This window comes from Rhinolophus sinicus, chromosome 18, assembly GCF_057876585.1.
Source record: "Rhinolophus sinicus isolate RSI-liver-muscle chromosome 18, RSI-T2T, whole genome shotgun sequence".
Taxonomy (NCBI): domain Eukaryota; kingdom Metazoa; phylum Chordata; class Mammalia; order Chiroptera; family Rhinolophidae; genus Rhinolophus; species Rhinolophus sinicus.
This window is the reverse complement of record NC_142518.1, coordinates 108,616,904-108,630,864: the sequence shown is the minus strand read 5'-3', so window position 1 is coordinate 108,630,864 and position 13,961 is coordinate 108,616,904. Positions and strand designations below refer to the sequence as shown.

Sequence of the window (13,961 nt, the reverse complement as noted above, 5' to 3'; positions counted from 1 at the left end):
TAATCAGGTATGCAACCAAAACGCACCCCCAAACACGTGTCATTCTGCCTTGCCTAAGCAGTGAAGACTAAACTCCTGGTACACAATTCAAGGGACCCGTGATGTCACTTCCAGCCTGTCTCTGCAGGCTTCTATCCCACGACATCTGTGCTCCAACTAAGTGAACGCCTTCACCATTCTGCAAATATTTCATGTATGATCAGCCCTATGTGCTTTGTGCATGGTGTTCCCTTTGCCCAGGATATCTATCTTGTCCAACTACCAAAATTCTTCCCATGGCTTAAATCTTGGTTCAGAAAGCATCACCTCTAACAAAGCCTTGCTTTTCAATTAGATCAGACAGAACTGACCACTTTCTCCTCTGAAGTTCTACAACACTTGATTCAGACGGCTGTTACACCGCTTGCTTCACTCTGCCTTGTTACCACAAATTTCCATGTCTGTATTCCCACACGAGAAACCATGCATCTGGAAGGTTTGCCTATCTTAAGCATGAGTGCATTTCCCAAAGCATGAGTGCATTTCCCAAAGCGGAAGGGCCTGAATGCATAGCAATACTTCTCCATCGTTTCTTATCCAATGCTGGCTGCAAGGGGTCCATAAGGCTGCTGGCATGACGGAATCACATTAGTGAAGTCATACCACAAACCTCGCAACAAGTTAACAGCAGCTTCCATGTACAGAATTCCTCGCCTGTGCCAGGTACTGCAACCAGGGGCTTGGCGTGCATCGTCTCATTTTAGCCTCACAACCATTCTAAATGGAGGTGAAGTATTCCCATTTCTGGATGTGACAAGCAAGGCTTTAAAAGCTTCAGTAACTTGCTTAGTAAATATGGGGAAGAGATTCAAGATGAAGTCTGGGAACACACATCAAAAGAGCCATAAAAATGGTCCTACCCTTTGACTCCATAACTGCACTCCTAAGAACTTACATTACAGCTAGTGTGCAACCGGAGGAAATGCTGTATGCATGAAGATGTTCAGTGGAGCCAGAGGTGGACATCAGGGTGTGGAAATTTACATTTAGTCAACTCGATGGAATTAGCATGCAGCTACTAAAATGATTATGGTACATGGAAAAAAGCAGCATACAAAATACACTGTGACTAAAATAAGGTAAAATATATATTCACATGGACAGATAGGAGGGGCTACACTATTTTTTAAATCCAATATCTTCTTTAATGCTGTGTTAGATGACTTCGATAATAATAAAAAAATTTTAAAGGTGCTTATTAAATTGTTGTTCTTCAAAAGATGTCCTTTGGGGGGATACAAATAAAGTTAGTTCTTTTTCCTTTGACTTTAAATCCTTGTCCTTCAGACGCAATACTAAAAAAATTAAGCATTTCTTCATAAAATATAAATATAGCTCACAGGTATTCTAGAAATTGAAAAAGTGTAAGATTGTGGTGCATCCAGGCCACAGACTACTACTCAGCTGCAAAGATGAAAGAACTATGGATACGTACAACAACCTGGAAGAATCTTAAGGGCATCATGCCAAGTGGATAAAGCCAATCTCAAAAGGTCATGTGATGTATGCTTCCATTTCTAACATTCTTGAAATGACAAAATTGTAGAGATGGAAAATAGAGACACGGTTGCCAGGGGTTGAGGGGAAGGAGGGCGTGGCTATAAAGGGGCAGGATGTGGAAGTTGGTTTGTGGTGACAGTCGCATATCTTGACTGTTGGTAGTAGCTACATGAATTTATAGATGGGAGTAAATCTCACAGAATTGTATGTAAAAACATAAGAAAAATGAGTGCATGAAAAGCTGATGAAATTCAAGTAGAGTTAACTACATTCTGCCAATCAATTTCCTGGTTTGGGTAAAGCAGTATAGTTATTGCAGAAGCTGGGTGATACGTACAGGACTTCTTCTACTATTTTTCCAAGTTCTTGAGAGTTCATAATTATGTCAAAAGAAAAAGTTTAAAAAGTGTAAGAGGATAGTTGTCATGGTGTAGAGAAAAGAACACAAGTTCTTAAGTTGGACAAAAAAGGTTCAGATGTGAGTTTTGGCATGTATTAGCTGGATGACTTCAGCAAGTTACTGTATCTCTCAGCCACGTATACCTGTAAAGTAGGGATGGTCAGAGATAACGGACTTAAAGTACCTGGCATGGTACCTGTCACTTGGTAGCTACAAAACAATGGAAGTTATTATTATTTTTATAGCAAAGACTCTCTTAGTACTTGGAAAACATAACTGGGCTCTGTAACTCTAATGGGTCAGTATGCTCTGGCATGCAGCTATAGGTCTTTCTGTTTGTACCTAGAAGGAGGCAGTTGTTAGCTGTTGCCATGGGGGGAAACACCTCACTACATGACTGAAATCCAAATCCCTAGGGAAAAAGACACTACTCAGTAACTGTGTACATATACAGCTGCATATTACAACATATTTACTTCTCAATATAGTCTTATTATTAAAAATATACTATCAGGCAGTCTGTTATGATGCTTTGATTATACTGAGATGCATGAGTGTCTTTATAACTGCGCTCCTAAATGTCAAACTTATACCTAAAAATACACAGTAAACACTAAATAAAAGTCTGATACTCTGGTATTAACATGGAAGCAAGAATGAAAAACAAAAAGGCAGAAGAAGAATTAAAGTGAGATGAGACCGTGGTGTTCTTTGTCCCTGTATAGACAGGATTCTATAGCTCTGATTGCCCTGACCCAAAACAAAACTGAAAATGGGACACTGAGGAAAACCAGCCAGATCCTGACCAAAAGCACCCACAGTCTAATGAGTCTACTTGCCACATTCTCCTTGAATGACAGGTTCAAGATCAGATAACCAAGCAGGCCCAACTGGGAAATCCAGGAATAGGAAAATTAGCTTAACTCTCTAGAAACCTGCGTGATCATTATCTAAATATCGTTAAATATTTAAGTATTCTCAGAGGTCCATTCTGACTCAAAATTCTGTGCCTGTGCACCTCTAAGTATCTAAAATATTAGAGCAGTAAATATAACAATCTAGAAAGGTACACTCATTCACTCTCTTTTGAGTGTATACTAACAGAAACTGTACTAGACACTAGGGACCATGGAGATTAAATAAGATGCGGACACTGCCCTCACGGAGCTCAAGGCTCAGCCTACAAGACAAGACACATGTACCCAAATAGCCACAATGCTAGGGTGGAAGTGCCAAGAGCCAGAAAAAAGGTCCAGACAAAGTGGACCAAGAGGTCAGAGGAGGGCAAGACAATTCCCTATTGATTGGGTCACATGAAGTTTCTGTGGTGGAGGTCACATTCAAGATGATCCTTAAAAAACCAAATACAGCAGCTAGAGAATGCCATAAACAGGTAACGGTGACATCAGCTACACATGGGGAAAAGCATGGGAATTTAATTTTTATTTTTTTTAAGTGGGCCGGGTTTAAGATAGGGTAGCAGGGGAATTCCCAGGGGAGTACCGCAGGGCTTGGATCAGTGTGACTGTGTCCCATGGAATGTGTTTGGAGAAGAGGAAGTCAATGACAGATTGACGGTTTACGAAGCTAGGAGCACTGAGCATTCTCCACTCATTCTTTGGAATCCTGGAAACTAATGTTTTTGTGCAAGTGAGAGGCTACAAGGATCTGAAAGTGGAGAGTGACCGAGGTGGAAGGCAATAGAAGATGAGCTACAGGGGAAGAATCAAAGATAACTCAGATTAGACTCAAGTGTCTGGGACAACGGTATCCCACCAAGAGATGTGAAGAACATAAGAGGGGGTTTTGGAGAAAGATTAACATTTGTCCATTTTAGACGCACTAGGTTTGAAGTTATGATAAATGACTCAAGTACAGAGCCAGGAGGCAGCTGGAAATACAGAACTGGAAGAGATCCCAATGGCCCCTCAAATTCATAATGTCAAGAATTAAACACATGCTGTGTCTCTCTCTGAATTCCATCTTCCTATCTCCGTGGCTGGCACTCCATCCATCCAGTGACCAAAGCTGGAAACCTAGGAGTCATCCTTGACCTCCTCTGCTCCATTATCCTTAAGCCAACCTCCCATGTTTACCTCTTAAGTCGATCTCGAATCTGTCAACCTCTCCAACTCTACCAGCAACTTCTCTGGACCACTGAAAAAAGCACAGCAGTCTCTTTGCTCCCCTTCCCATCTGCCCTCCACACAGCAGCTGGGGTGATCTTTTACAAAAGTAACTCTGATGCTATCATTCCTCTGCTTAAACCACTTCTGAAGCTTCTCACTGCTTACCTCTAAACAACTAAATCCTTAGCAGTCCGTGGAATCTATATCACCTGGCCACCACCCACCTCTCCTGCTCATCTCTGGCCATTCCCCCTGGCCCCACCCAGCCACACTGACATCTTTTCATGATCCTCTTGGTTTCAGGACCTCCCATGTGCTGTTCTCTCAGCTTATTCTCTCCAACTCAGCCCCTGCCCAGCATCTAGATGACTCCTATTCATTCCTCAGACCAAGGGTGAAGCCTCATTGTCACAGGACAATCGTGCAGGCTCCTCAAACTGCTGCATCCCTGTACTACTCCTACGCAACACTTACCACAGCTTACTGCGAGGTGTGGTCAAACAATATGGTGAATGTTTCAATACAAAATCTATTACAATAAAAGACACATTGCCATTAATCCCCCTCAAAATACTACCCCTCACTTCGAACACACTTATCCCATCATTCTTGCCATTTTCTGAAGCAGTTCTGGAAGTCCTCTTTTGTGAGTGTCTTTATTTTATCCTTCATCATGACAACGCTCCATGTCACACATCGCTTCTGGTATATGGCAATTTCTGTCAAATAAAAACATTACAGTGTGTCCTCATCCACCTTATTCCCCGGATCTGTCACCGTGTGACTTACGGCTCTTCCCCAAAGTCAAAATGACCATGAAAGGGAAACATTTTGAATCAATTCAGGACACCAAGGCAGCCATGACAGCGCAACTAAAGACACTCATGAAAGAGGACTTCCAGAACTGCTTCAGAAAGTGTCAAGAAGGATGGGACGAGTGTGTTTGAAGTGAGGGGGAGTATTTTGAGGGAGATTAATGACAATGTGTCTTTTACTGTAATAACATTTTTTAAACATTCCCTGTATTTTTTGATCACACCTCATATACTGGTGAGGTTATCTGATTAATGTCTGCCAGTCTCATCAGAAGTAAAGCTTCATGAGGGAAAGACTGTGTCTGCTGTGTGCACCACTAAATCCTGGCACAGTGCTTGACACATGGCAGGCTCTCAAATAGTCAATAAATTAAAAATGAAAGTTTGGAGCTGGAGCCATGGAACTGGAAAGCAACTGACAATGTAGAAAGATGAGGGTGAGGACAGAATTCTGGGGAAATATACAGTAAGGATGTAGGGAGGAAAAAATGAACTGTAATAAAGGCAAAAGGCAGAAAGAAGTGAAAGAGTCAAGAACGTGTGCAGAAAAATACAAAGGAAGGAGTAATCAACAAATATCCACAGCTGCAGAGAAATTAAAAAGTTGAGGACTCAACCAAGGCCACTGGAATTGAGCAGTGAAAGCCTAACTACAATAGGGAATAGAAGCCAGACCACAAGAAGTAAAGGAGTTAGTAGTCTGGAAGTGCAAGCAGCATGTGTGGACTAATTTTTTAAAAGAAATCTGGCAAAGAAGGGGAAGAAAGAGGATGGTAGTATCAGGTGGGAGCAGGGATACAAGAAGGTGCTTTAAAATAAAGACATTAGAGCAGGTCTGCAGGGGTGGAGACAGGGGAGGAGGCAATGAACACCACAAATGTAAAACACAGAAGAACGGTGGGGTACTGAGGCTCCAGAGGCAATGAAAGGAGAAAAGCTCAAGTAGAGGGGTTTGCTCTGGCTAAGACGTCTAGTTCCTTCCTCTCAGGTGGGAGAGGATGAGGAAAGGATGAGTGAAAACAGACATCATCAGGTAACGAGGGGAATTTTATGGGCGCTCCATGAGGACGACTTGTAACTTTTCAACACAGCAAGAGATTCGATCAGCTAATGAACATGGAGGATTTCTCACTGATGCGATGGGGGATGTAACGAGAAGTCAATTTGAGATTAGAAGAATTGCCAAAGCAGCAATGGGACCCTATCTGGGGCCTGAAAGCCTGAACTTGTAGTGGAAATAATTAAATCCACTATGTGACTTTCAACTTTCAGCAGAGCTCAGTAGCCCCCAGGGTCTCAAATTTAGGAACTGACAAATTGGGAATGGTACGACAACAAGGGGCAAGGGGGACCTAGAGTATTAATAGGAATTGTTTTAACCCCAAAACAGCATTCGTTTTGCAGCAGCAATATAAGGAGATGATTCAAGACTAAAGTTTAAAAGAATCCCTATAGTATGGATTTTATGTTCCCACTGATATTCTTACCTAAGACACAACTAGGCTGTTTTATTATTCTAGTCTTTTTAACATTATTTCACCTCCTTTAAAATGAAAAGACGTACCAAATCCACGAGACAGAAGAACCTAAAAAAAGAACAGTCTTGAAAAGCTTTCCGTGCATTTTCCTGAAAACTATAGGAATCCTCTCTGTTCACGCTTGTAATGAAGTGGGCGCGGCTTCCCTCTGGGAAAGAATACAGGTCTGGCTTTGAAATGTCCACAATGGGAGGTTAACTTTGCCTCCCTTCTGGGTGGGGTCCAAGGCGTATAGCTGCAATTGCAGCCAATTAGAGACATTATGGAACCTAAGTGCTGCCACATTTATTAGATGTCCAGCTCTTTGGTGGCATGATGCCTACGTAGCGTAGCACCTGTCCAAAGCTCATTTCAGAACCAGATACCTGAGAGAGTCTGATGGACATGCAGGCCATCCAGCCATCTCAAATTTCCAGCCCTTGCCTCTGCACTGGTAAACCATCAAAAAGCAAAGGAAAGAGACCCTGCTGATCCAGTTCCTCATAGAAATACCTTGAATGGATAAAAGTTGACATGTGTTCTGTCTTTATAGAGGCCCTTGAACGGTATTGAAGACTCTGTGGGTGATACTCTACCTGAAGAACTGAATCACTATGTTCCTATCTTTTAGAGAAAAACCCTAACAACAAATTTCTCCTTGAATTTCATCCAGGAAGAACGTACTAATTCCGACTTACCATCAGAAAACGAAAACTGTATACTCGATGCGTTTCCCATCTCATCAGCAGTCAATCCGAGAACCAAATTATACTACCAAGGGTTGTCATCTGCTTATTCCGAAGGCTGAAAAGCCTCCATTCCTTTAGCGTCCTACACAGTTCCTATATTCCATTCAATTTTAAAACTGGGTGTGTGGAATGACCAGGAACGAGAAATCCCAATTTTCAGATGGCCGTTACCTCGGGAGTGAAGGGGAGATGGGAGTTCCTCAGCTGGGTGGTGGACCCACAGATGCTTATGTTATCCTTTATAAACTTTCTTATCTTAAATATTTCAAAGTAAGTTTTTAAAGTGTGTGTGTGGGAGTGGTGGTGGTATGACTGGTGTCCTAGGTGGAGGAAATGGCTTGAAGGAAATTCCAGAGGGGAGAAAGCATAGGGCTTGTAGGAAAGTGAGTAGTGACTTGAGTCAGAATGTGGGGTGAGGCTGAGCGATCTGTTGGAGCTGGAATATAGAGGGGAGAGGGAGGAGTGGGGGATGGGAGGAGACGAGGCTGTCTGTATGCACGTTACATGGAGAACGACATAGCAGACGTGTATTTCAGGAAGAGAAGTCGGGTTGCAGCGTGTATGATGCATTAGGGCTGATGAGTTAGGGGTGGGTTGCAGAGGATGTAAATACCTAGCTAAGGAATCTGAAATGAGGGAGGAAAGGGGCCACAGAGTTTCTGAGCAGGGCAATGACAAGAATGTAAGCATGCCTTTCGGAGCTAGCGAGAATGCCTGGGAGACAGTTGCTGATAAGACCTTGGACTAGAGTGGAGCAACAGGACTAGAAAGAATTGGGTGAATGTGAAGAAGACTGCAAAGGAGAGAGAAGGGCAAGAGAGAGGTGACCCCAGGGTAACAGGAAGAAAAGTAGCACCATCAAGAGAAACAAGAACAGCCAGAAGAAGGAACTGACCGGGAAGGGAGAAAGAGCTGAAGAATCTGGGCTTGGTTGGCCTCTGGGATGCCAGGTGGAAAGTCAAGGGATCTCCAGCAAGCAGGAAGATATGAGAAACGGGGGTCAGAAGAAAGGTCAGCACTAGAAACCAGAGCCATGGGAGGACTAGGGCATGTGCTGGGGTAGTGTCTGCTTTGCCTGTCAGCTGTGGTCAGGTGGGATGAGAGTGTGGGAAACGACGCGGTAAACTCAAGAAGCTTTGTTAACAATGTTGTCTGTAGAGAAGGGACTGAAGCCAGGGGATAGAGGAAGGCATGTGGCAAAGAATGAATAGAGAGAAGTGTGCTGAGGCCTCGGTGCTGGCAAACCTTCCACCAGGAGATAGAAGGAGAACGAAGAGAGACCAATCAGACTCCTGTCACTATACAATCTGTTCTCCCCGGGGTTCCCAGTGCCTCCTAATGGCCATGTTCCATGGCCCCTGTTCATTCTTTCTTTGTACCGAACTCTGCAACATTTCACACCATGCTCCCTTTCTTCTTCAGATTTTTCTCTTCTAATGACTTCCACCAAAGCTTTCTCTCAGGAGATTTTTCTACTGTGGCTTCTTTCTCTTCTCCAGTGACTCTTCTTTCTCTCCCCACCGTGGAAAAATGTTCATGCCCTCTAGGGGTCTCTCCTCAGCCCACATCTCTTTTTTGGTCACATATTCTTAGCGGGTAATCTCGTGCATGTACACAGTTTTCCCAACAGTGATATGCTAATACGTTTGGAAGCTTCAGAGTCACGTCTCTGACTGCTTCTGGGTCATTTCCACCTGGTAGTTGGACAGCTGTAAGTCCACACATTCAGACTTAATTCCCTGGGGGCTTATCTCCAACACATTCCTTCTCCTGTAATGTCTAATTCGATGGCTGGGAGCAGCTCCAACCATTCAAGCCCAAAAAATCACAGGAATCATTCTCTACTCGAGTCTTTCCTTCAACTCCCACCTCCAACGACCACCACAAACCCTCCTGAATCTCTCACGGCTGTTCCCTCCTTTGCATCCAACTATGACCACGTTAGGCCCTGACTGCTTACCTGGAAAGCTAAAGTAACTTCTTGCCTCCAGTCTCCCCTTCCCTAATCCATCATACACGCTGCCACCTGACTTCTCTTCCCGAAATACGCTTCTGTTACGTTGTTCTGCATGTAACGTGCATACAGCTTTGTCTCCTATTCCCCACTCTTCCCGCTCCCCTCTATATTCCAGTTCCAACAGATCACTTAGCCATTTCCGCAGTACATGGTATTTTTCCACATGGTTATACATGGGATGTGGAAAGTCTTTACCTGACATGCTCCTCCCTCTCTCCCTCCTGTCCAGGAAATGGTTACCATTCTTGAAGACGCAGTTCAAATATCACCTCCTCTATAAAGCATTGTCTGACTCATCACATGGTTATTCATGCTCTCCCTTGTAACCTCACAGCATTATGCAATCGCTGCAGGCTGTGCCCCATTATACCCCAATTACTCATCTCCACATCAGTGACCTCGCATGGCGTTAGATTCACCATGGGACTTGCCAAATGTTGTTGGAATAAAGAGATGAATGCATGAATGGTCAGAGGGTTAATCTGGCTTTCTCGTCCTCTATAGATAGCACCTGAACCCAGAGTGTTCCTGGAAGGGAATCTGGAAGCACTGCTCCCCGTGGTAGTCTACCAGATTACCATGCCTTACATGCCTAAGTCGCCCCTACTGGACTCACAAGATCAACTGCGAGCCAAATTTCTGAGCACCCTCAAGGTCAAAAGGTGGCTCTGGGTCTTCAAGGTACCACAATTTGGTAGGGTCCACACTGAGGTCAAGCCACAGTGATGAGGCCTGTTCTCTCCTGAGTTCCTCGTTGAATACACTTTTACTGAACACCTCCTGTCTACTGGACACTGCTAGCTAGGCACAGAGGACCAAAAAGACTCACCCTGAGTTACAACCACAGACAAAGAGCACAGAAGTGAGATAGCATTCCTGGTTAAGCACCTTCATGTGCCAGGCTCTGTCCTAAGTGCTGAGGGGACACCAGTGAAAGGACAGACAAGCATCCCTGTCCTCAGACAGATAAGGAATAAGATGAAGCAGTAACATATATAAAATTAGAGGTAGTGGCAAGTGCTCAGAAGAAACAAATAAACATGGAAGGGGAAGAGGAAGTGTTGGGAGGGGTATTACAAATTTAGATAGGGTGGCCAGGTCAGGTTTCATAATAAGTGTTAAGGTAGACATCTGGAAAAAGGGCTGTGAGGACACAAAGAGGGAGTGATTACTTCAAGGGAAGCTGGAGAAGGCTTCAGAGAGGACATGATTTTTGAGTTGGAATCTGAAGAATGAACAGTGGCTTCTGAAAGGGCATTCCGATACAGTGAGAACAGCACATGCGAGGTACAGAGGCACAGCAGGGCCTCGTATGTTGGCAAAAGGGTTTGTGTAGTTTGAGAAAAGTCTGGGAGACATGGAAAGACAAGTCAGAAGGATTTTTATTCCATATAAAGGAGAGGGGATTTTATTCTATGGGCAATCGAGAGCCACCAAGAGTTCTGGAACTGAGAAGTAAGCTGGTCAGCTTCGTTCTAAGGAAGACCACTCCAGAGGCAGCGTGCAGGGCAAGACCATGAAGGAGGGCCAGGTGGAAGAAGACCCCTGTGCCAATCTAAGGAAACGACCCCTGTGCTTGGAGAGTGGATTCTGAGTCGGACCACACTTCCACTGCAGTGTTTACATACCTGAAACAAACAGGTGTCCACTTCAAAATGCCAGTGAGATGTTAGCTCTTTGTCAAACGCAAACACAAAAGTCACATTTTGCAGCAGAATCCACAATCAATGTTCTTATTTGGGACTTTAAGTAAGTAAGAAACACTATCATGATGATGTTTTAGGCTTCTGCATAACCACTTAAACGGCTTTCCTTATATGGTTTCTGCCATTAGCTGCTTGCTTTTATACTTGGACTAAGTGTTGTGGCAAATTGATAAAATGTTCATGTAATACTTAGTGGAAGAAGAAAAAAGTTGGTGGTCAGTGTCCAACGGGCATTTCATTCACCCATTCAGCACTAATATCCACCTTCTAGAGTGCCATGTAAGAACAAAGCTTGCTAAGTGCTCTCCTAATTATTAGAGGAATACATGCTCCTTCCAAGTGGAAAGGAGGAAACAAAGCATGCCCAATTGGACTCTACAAATATCCCAAGTACTAAAACTTTTGGTGGATTTCCTTCCGGCCTCTTTTCTACAGACAGTTTTTGTTTGTTTTACGTTGTTGAGATCAGACAAGATACATAATCTTGTTGTTGCACCATAGTTGAAATAATTTCCCCAGTTTGTCATCAGTGTTAGCATAAAACAGAAGCAGGCACGTGTGGCTGGTCAACGAGCTGAGTCTCAGAGGTGAAAGGCACCGTAACACTTGCTTTAATTCTAACTTTTGATGATTCTCCCATACATTAGCATAAAGTCTCTCAATCTGTCCCAATTTGGCCCTTGAGAGCTGCAAAGAATGAGTCTAACCCCTGCTCCACAGAAGGCACTTCAAATATTCCAAGACAGCTATCATGTCTCCCTTCATCTTCTTTTCTTCAGATCCAAGGCAAACATTTATTTCAATCATCACTCCTCCTGCAGTTTCCTTTGTTTGAAACTCTCTCTAGTTTGTCAATGTCCCTCGTAAAACGTGGCACCTCGATTTGCACACGCTTCAGATGGGACTACCATCTCATTTCATCTGGCCGTTATTACATTTTTGTTAGTTCAGCCTACAGGTCTTTTCACTTTTTAGTCAATCATGTCCAATCACTGGACCAAATAAGCTTCGCCCCCATTAAGACAGACCCCCTCCATCCTTTATTGACCTTTGTGGACACAAGTCGTTTCTATGAAGTAAATGTTATCTACACTAAACTTCATCTTATTCGTTTCACGCCAATATCCTCGCCGACTGAGATCATTTCAAAGCCGGATTCGGTCATCTAGTGCATTGGCTAGTCAGGTGTTTTTCACATATTGGACACACATGGTTTCTACATGCTCATGTGCACGGCATTAGATATGCTGGAAATGAAGGGCCCGTAGTGCAAAACATGAATGACCACCCTTCCTGGTTGGCGTCAAGCCTGTCGTACACAGTCTAAAACTCCACCTAAGCGTACCGCCACCATTCAGCCCATGATTCTTTGCCGGGGTCTCTCATACGCCTTGATTTAATCAAGGCAAGATGAATAACACTCCCAATGGTTTCTTTCTTTCCTAGGTACTTAAAAATCATCTGTTTAAATGATTAATTCTAGAACTGTTGCCAATTGTGGTCAAGGGTTGACATCTAGCTCACACTGCTCTGTTAATTCGCAGACTCTCCTTCGGCATTTTGGAAAAACTAGAACATTTGTTTGGTTCCTTTCTGATTTAGGGGCCCGAATAGATTCACATAAATAAAATCCCCATCTCAGGACCCTGTGGGTCTATAAACACTATAGAAATGGGCTTCCACAGCTAAGGCAATAGGAGTAATACATAGCAGTTTTCAGAATTTTGACACAATGCTGAACATAAAAAAAAAAAATCAAAAGATGCAAACCAATCTAGACTACAACCATCTTGAAGAAATTGCAGAGTAACAGCAATAAAACAAAAGCTAGATTCTCTCAACACTCTCGATGTCTCCTGTGCACAAGCTTCTGTTGGGCTCTCTTCCATGTACCCTGGACCTTTTTACCCCTCCTTGGTCCATCTCATCAAAACAGAGCTGTTCCTTCAGGCCAGCCCAGGCAACGGTGACCCACCACATTTAGCACAGGTCCTTCTGTGACATCCACAGGGCTACTCACACCTTCTCTCCCTTCTGGAGCATGTCGTCTCCACCTCACTGTTCTACCAAAGGGATATCGCCATGGAATGAAAAAGTAGAGGGGCACTAGGCCACACCATAGTCAGCCTAGTTCTAAACTGCTCGCTGGTGCTTTGTAATTGAACACTTGGAAAGTTCTAGAGCAGTGAGTCTGAACAAGGGATTCACATCAGCATCCTTCTCTGTGAAGTTTTAAAACTTACATGTGTGCCTGAACCACAGGCCTGGGTGTTCTGATGCAATACATCTAGGGTATCTGTCGTGTTTTTAAGCTCCACAAGTGGTTTTTCTCTGTGCATCTGCTAAAGAACCACTGTCCTAGGCCTAGCTTCTCCAAACTAGCAAATGGGTAGTTACCAACCCCTCCCCACTACTATGCGAGACAAAACTTATTTTTTTAATTCACGCTAGTCCTACATACACAGGTGTTAGTGCTAAATAAGCTTTGCATAAGCCAAAAATCAAGAGTTGAGCAGCAAATATATCCCCCATGTTAATCTGATCCACAGTCAATCTTGCAAGGGAAAAGAGAAACAGTTTAGCATTATCTTTAACAATTAGGGTCATCTTTATGGTCTTAGATTCTACTTACCGTTTCCAAACTTCTTAAATAAAGGCGATAATTTGTGATGTAAACTCTTCCCTTAATGGGGCCATTGAAAGGACATATGTAAATAACTTCTTTGTCTATTAAGATAAAAAAAGTACCCTAAAATAATGGAAATATATACCAAGATACACAACAAATGGCACTAATTTAATATAAACTATTTGGCTATGAATAACTACAGTAAAAAAAAAATCACTGCAAAGGTTGAAAGCAAGCACTGGCAATGTTTCTGCATTACCATGCTAGGTCAAGTGGGGCCTGGGTCCAGTGGGGCCGTGAGGGGACTACTGGGGCCACATGTCACCTCCAGGCATGAGCGCCCTGAGCTTGCCCACAATGCCGTCACTGCCTGGGGCAAGGGGAAAACAGCTGGAAAGCAGAAGTGAATGAGGGTACTGCTGCTGCTACCCTCAGGGGGTTACCAAGGTAACGTGAGCTA

General features: G+C 43.5%; 1 protein-coding gene across 8 annotated transcripts in view; it reads right to left on the bottom strand.

The window, feature by feature from the left end:
* The window catches only part of MTM1 (myotubularin 1), a 95,528-nt gene that overhangs the window by 53,970 nt on the left and 27,597 nt on the right, over positions 1 to 13,961 (bottom strand). For 5 of the 8 annotated variants that reach the window (XM_074323268.2, XM_074323264.2, XM_074323266.2 and 2 more), the window contains one exon: positions 13,505 to 13,599. The exons of the other annotated variants lie outside the window; for them this stretch is intronic. In XM_074323268.2, the coding sequence (XP_074179369.1) occupies positions 13,505 to 13,599 (95 nt within the window). The remainder of the gene's footprint in view (positions 1 to 13,504; positions 13,600 to 13,961) is intronic. 8 annotated transcript variants of the gene reach the window in all.